We start from the raw sequence: 6500 nt of genomic DNA, 5'->3' as shown, positions 1-6500 counted from the left end.
TAATTGTATCAGTCATATTACAGTGATCCATCATGCACTGCAAAGCCAATGGCTACTTCAGACTATTAAACAATCCTCTAAAACTGATAACAGCCTGAATCAAACCTGAGGGAAGTTTGAGACTCAGCTGTGTCTGATGAGATGTATATAATAAGTAAAATAAACTCAACACAACAATTTTAGTGAAAAACTTTCTTTAATCTGATTTCTTTGGTGAAGGGGGCATCATGTGTTGAKAAATAATTGGTGCTCAGGATTATAGAAACGTTGAGGAGATCCCAGGCTCAGGTTTCAACTGCAGCAGCAGCAGATGGCATCAGTAATTACTATAGATTTCTGAGAGTTTGGCTCCTGAGGTGTTTACTGGTTTTAGGAACACCGTCAGCAGTTGGCTCCATCAACCAGGAAAACATCTAAATCCCTGGATTGAAGCGCAGCTGTGAGAGACGTCACCGGTGAACGCTCGCAGTAGTTTGCAGTGAATGGAGCTGATTACTGCGTTAAAAAGAACTTAATGCACACGCCGCCACAAAAGCCTAAGCTGGAGGTTCAGGTGACTCAAGAGGCTAATGGAGGTGCAGGGGGCATCAGCTGCACACAGACAGGTAGATAAACAACAAGCAGGCRAAAACCCATTTCCTGCTGACTAACTACCAAGTCTGATCTATTAAATTWTMCARATAAAGAGAGGAAAACTTTCTTTGATGTGTCTCAGTAGACATTGTCYTAATAGGCATATTTCTAAAGCTTAAGAATGGCTAGGTTTGCAATTATGGCTGAGGAACAATGTGGTAGAATAAATATCTGAGTTTTGATCATTTTCAGAAAATGCTATAATTTAGACATTTCCTTTCAGCCTCTGTACAGCAGTAGAGATGCTTATAGTGCTGAAACAGTGACCGCTGCCAGAAGCAATAACATAACGGCCAGTTTTTCAGTAATAAGGCAGCCGAAAAAACGATGTTTTTTCCTGAAAAGAAAAAAATAAAATAAAATGTTATTCAGCTGCTGTGACCAGAATGGTGGAGCTCGATTTGTAGGGATGAATAAATACATCCAGATAAGATAGATTAGAGGTGTCTGATTTAATTAGTGCTCAGATATAGGTTTATAAATTTTAACAGTACTCATGTTTTACCTACAAGTGCACTCACATTTACATTTAGTGTCTTCCAAATGTAAATTTAAATTTGTTTTTATGAGACAGAAGAATTAGGACTAGGATCTGAATAAAAATCAGTTTCCAGATTTTAATTTGTGAAAAATACGACGGCCCATGTGTAGCTTTCCTTCAGCTTCACAATAATGTACAACTTCTTGAATGGGTTCTATTTAAATGGGCTAAAAAAAAATTAAAAAAAAGACATTCAAAACAGACCGTGTCAGAGTCACACACACCCATTTTTCTCTTTTTATTCAGTGATAAATAATTTCCTATCAACATAGGCTTTATGTGTAGACATCCGATCAAGGCAAGAGACAAATTAGAGGGCACACACGTTGCCACCATTAGAAAATAATAGCAGAAACAAAAAAAACAATGAGGTAAGAAGTTCTCTCTTTTTTTTTTTCTTTTTTTTTATACATTTGTGGTGCTTCTATGTCTGTTACCTATACTGTTGAACGCACAGTGCTTCCTAATACAGAAATCTTGCCTTTTTTGTGTCTGTACATTATTAAACAGAAACAGGTCATGGCACAATACTAGACCAACCAGAGGCAGAGTGTATAGTTTAGCAGAACACATCATCAGACCGAGAGTCAGAGAAGCCGAGCAGGAAACAGAAATAGAAAACAAATACCTAAGACTTAGCAAACAGAGTGGCTGTGACTGCTTCAACACACACAAACGCACACGGTGGATGAAAGATCTGTGTCTCGGTAGCTTATATGACGCCAGATTTAGAGTGTTTAAACATAAYGGAAGAGAAATAAACGAGTTTTGTGAGCAGGAAGCCATCTACTGTGCAAACAGTGATTCGATGGGAGATGATCAGTGTCTGGATGAGGAAGAAGCTTCAGTTTGAAACATATAGAAATCACTCCGACGTCTGAGATGGAAACATGGGCAAGCATGTTTAGGCAAGACASAGCAAAGGTTTGTAAGTGCAATGATTAATGAGCACATAAGAAAAACATTAACAGGATAAAATTAATGTATTAATCGTTTGAAAAGTCGGCAAATGTAGAAATATGCATCTGCTGTCCTGTTTTTAGGGTTGATGATTACAGAAAATAACTCGTAGTCTAGTTTGTTTTGAAATTACAACGATCCATCCCGATTTATCCTGAAGCTTGGAAAAAGACTGGGCTTTATTGCACTGAAAAGGGCATTTTGGGGTTTTTTCCCCCCTAAAAATCTATTTTTTTTTTACATTTAAATATGTCTGAGAATCTAGTGCTAAATATTGTGTTGACAATATAAATGATGATTAGCCCACATTTTCCGTCTTTCTCTGTGACCTTTAACATCTCAGTGGGAGCATCAATGGTAGTAAAGTCTTCCCAGCAGCCCAACAATTTTTTTTATTTTTTATTTTTTGGTAATCAGAAACTTCCGACAAGGGTCTTTAAGCTTTTCCTACCAAATTCAGCATACAGGATGTTCTTTGTAACTACAACAATGCACACATTGCTACCGCATTGGWGACTATAGTTTAACATACTGTGCAAGGTAGCTAATTTTCTTCCAATTAAATGGCAGACTTAGGCTTTAAGATTTTTTTTGTTTTTATTTGACTGATATTTCTTCTGATTGTAAGTAATATGAACATGTTTCTCTCCAAYAGAGAATCTGTGGAGGATGCTACAGATTAGGGTGATGACAATGAGGCCTTCTAGTCAAAAACTTGGAGCTCATCACCAAAGATGAATGGCCCAAAATCGGAAGTGGAATCAAGGGACCATAAATCTAAATCTGACCGGGGTAAAAATGTAGTTGGTTGTGTATAATCTCCAATAATCCAACAGGAAAACAGAAAAATATTGCTAGACTTCAAGGAAAACAGCCTAAAAAATATTGCGTCACACAGGCAGAAAGTTGCGTCAACAAATACATTCCTCCTCCTCTTATTTCACTGTGAACTTCATTGTAAAGAACGGAAAACCTTTCTGTTTTGTWTTAGGGAGAAGCTATTTTTATAAACTCACATTTTAAAAAGCTTTTATTACATTCCAGGTGTAGAAAACATTTTTTACATGTATTTACCTAAGCAGAACATGGAAAAATAATGCAAGTTATTGTGGTTTGTTGTTTATTTGAGTAATTTTTTGACTATTTGTAATTCTGTAATTGATCAGGCCTACCACACGCTGAACCCATCTCAACAGATATCAGCCGTTTATCTACTCTACATTATTTAACCTAACGACTACTCAGAGTTGAATGTTGTTTTCATAAATAAATAAAAGCCACAGGAAGTGAGAAATTCTACTGTTTGCATTAGTCTAAGGATGCAGTACGACTTGAGTTCAACTGCAGTGGCTCTTACTGACACAGACAGTCCAAGTTTAGTAAAATACTCAAATGGAAGCCCAGAATAAACTTAAGCTGAGGAAAGGTAGTGGAAGCAGAAAGTCCAACAATAAAACTGAATGTGATGTTTTGTTTTTGTTTTTTAAAAAAAGAGTTTAAATTATATACAATTTTTGCATTAGTCGAATATTAATATTGATTAATATCCACGCTCGCACCGCTTTCTTTTTATCTCAATAATAGCTCGTCACATTCACACGTTTGAACACTGCTGACTAAGAAAGCTGTTGCTGCGAACGCAGACGTGTGATCTCACATGCGATTCCTGAAAGATGTCTAGAAAGTTTCAGGCTGCAGTGCGAAAGTATTTTATATGAAACCGAGTTGAGAAATTTTCTGATTTCAATTTAATAACTAAAGATGCATAAAATGTAACAAAAGGATAAAGTTGGACTTAATTGTTTAARACCTGCTAGGAGGAGAAGGACACACGTTTTGCAAAGTTATTTATACCTCTTGAACTTTAATTTTTTTAATCGTCTCCAGTTAGCAAACACTTGGAGCAAGGAATTCTGGTTGAATGAGATCAAAATTWATTTTTTTTAGGCTACATGGAAACATTGGTCGTTGTGGAAAACCAACGCCCTGAACACACCATCCCAAAGATAACAGCTTTTCTTCAGCTGGGACATGGAAGTAGGTGATAGATGATGGGAAGACAAACTAAATAAAGAAAAATTAAAGAGGGAAGTCACTTAGGGTGCAAAAGACAAGTGACCTGAGTWGACGTTCACTGGCCTTAATACTCAACCAGGCCCACCAAGACATGGAAGTGGCAGTATTGTTATGYGGGGAAGCGTTTAATTGGCAGGGACATGAAAAGCTGAACCTGTGTGCGTTTGTCTTTCACATAAAATCTCCTTAACAACACTGAAGTTTCTAGAGGCGTGAATTCTTTTGTAAAAACRCAGTAAAAAGTAGAATCTTCTTTTAAATTTTTTTTGAAAACTCATTCTTTTTGGGTTGTAATGGAAGCAAACCAACTTGTTGCAGCTTCAGTGCGGACAGCGTGACGGTGTGTTTGTGTGTGTTGCGTTCACAGACCTGCCGAGCAGCACTACGAGGCACAGCGCCATGCATGGACCTGACCTGCAGTCCCAGTGCCTTCACTGTCATACAAAACAAGATCAGAAAAACCTTCCCTGGCTCACGTTTTATCCCCATCATCAAAGGTTAAAGGAGAATACCACTTCATATCAGCTTTTACATGTTCCCATAATTTGTTATTGGAAAAAAAAAAATCTGTATTGTCGAGATTATAGGGGTCCATCTCAACGCTGCAGAGATTTACAGCCTTAGAGAAGATTYTGTCCGCTGTAAATGTTGCCATAAATATAAAAGAGGTGAGTTTGTGTTCAAATGGCTGATAGTTGAGGCTGTGCAAGAGAATGACTGGTTTAACTGAGATGTCCAACTATTACTTTGCTGCCTGCAGAAATAACACTATGCATGGTCTTGGATTGAGTGGCATTCTCCTTTATGATGCTTGACCTCCTGTTCTGGTAGCCTAGCAGGCTGGATAAGATGAAGAGGAAGCACACCTGCATCTATGTCTCATCCACAGCAGGCTGAAAGTGTGTGCCGTAACAGCAGCTCTCCTCGGCCGCACACCTGGGGCCGTGCAATATGGCAGACAAAGATACTTCACACCCGATTCTGTTTAAAGGATTCAGTTCAGCGAACCTCAATAACGCTAACGCTACCTCAGYGGAGAGGTGGTGGGACCCGGAAGAAAGAAAGAAGAAGAAATTGTACAGAAAGGAAAAAAAAACAACAAGAAAAACAGAAAACTGAAAATAGCACAGAGAAGCTATAAATAGCAACAGAAGCAGCCATGATGAAGCAAATGTGTGCTGAGGGGCGGTTGGAAATCAAGTCGAGGAGTGGTTGTAGTGGTCCTTCGGAGATGTGTGCCATCGTTGTTACTGCGGCTGCCATGACAGCGGCACATTAAGCCCCCTTTCTATCAGAGCGACAACACAGAGGGAGAAAGAGAATCGGCTGTATCTAAAATCAGCAGCGAGCTGCAGGGAACTGCGACAGCCTCCACCCTGTTGTGCTCATGTCCCCTTTTTAGTGTTTTGTTCATTTATTCATCTCTAAGTAGTTCTCTGTGGAGCTGCGGGTCCCTTAAAACGTAAGCGTCGCCTTCCCCGTCTCGGGTTTTGAGGGCAAAAGTTTGTCGTTTTTTTGATTTTCAGTCTGTAGTTTTGGAAATCCCRTAATACTTTCAGAGCCTCCGGAGTCGGTCCCGAGGCAAGGGTGGAGGAGTCCTCAGCCTGGGAGGCAAACTTTTCCTGCAAACAGCAGTCCCACTATGGTGAAGAAGATGGAGAGGACAAACAGCACGTACGAGGAGCCCACCACCGTGTTGTTGGGCAGCTTGTATGGCTGACCTCCCACCTCGTTGATGTAGAAGCCTATTGGGAAGATGAGCGCTGCCATGCAGAACAGGATCACTGCAGGGAGGAGAACAAGGACGCAATTATTAAACCGAATCATTTATTAAAAAGAACATTACCAATCTCTCTCTCTACAGTTAAACCCAGATGTTTACTCACACTACATTAAAAACACAATCTTTTATTTCCCCTCAGCATCTGACATTTAAATCAGATATTTCCTGTTTTTAGGTCAAAATGATTTATATTTTATGAATGCAGGAAAAGGGGTTTGAGTTAAATAGTTGCACCTATGGACAACCATCATGGAAAAATCTAAAGAAATCATCCATGATAGCAGGAAGACAATAATAAACCTTATCCTTGGATACATTTTCATACAAAAATATTAGTAAATGTTATTGAATGGCCATTAAAGGGATACTATTATTGAATATCGATATTGGCCCAACATTTTCATAATGCATTCCAGGTTCAAACAATTACATTCATCAATCAACATCATGGAAATGTCTAAGAATGGAAGAAATGTTTTTGGTGCAAAAAATATAATCTCCTTCCCC

General features: G+C 38.8%; 1 protein-coding gene across 1 annotated transcript in view; it reads right to left on the bottom strand.

The window, feature by feature from the left end:
• Positions 1–1380: 1380 nt before the first annotated feature.
• The window catches only part of mosmoa (modulator of smoothened a), a 34296-nt gene continuing 29176 nt past the window's right edge, over positions 1381–6500 (bottom strand). Inside the window, exon 3 of the mRNA XM_008416746.2 lies at positions 1381–5994. Within this exon, the coding sequence (XP_008414968.1) occupies positions 5810–5994 (185 nt within the window). The 3' untranslated portion in view covers positions 1381–5809. The remainder of the gene's footprint in view (positions 5995–6500) is intronic.

Source organism: Poecilia reticulata, linkage group LG8, assembly GCF_000633615.1.
Source record: "Poecilia reticulata strain Guanapo linkage group LG8, Guppy_female_1.0+MT, whole genome shotgun sequence".
In the NCBI taxonomy this organism is placed as follows: Eukaryota; Metazoa; Chordata; class Actinopteri; order Cyprinodontiformes; family Poeciliidae; genus Poecilia; species Poecilia reticulata.
This window is presented reverse-complemented; position numbering and strand designations above follow the sequence as displayed.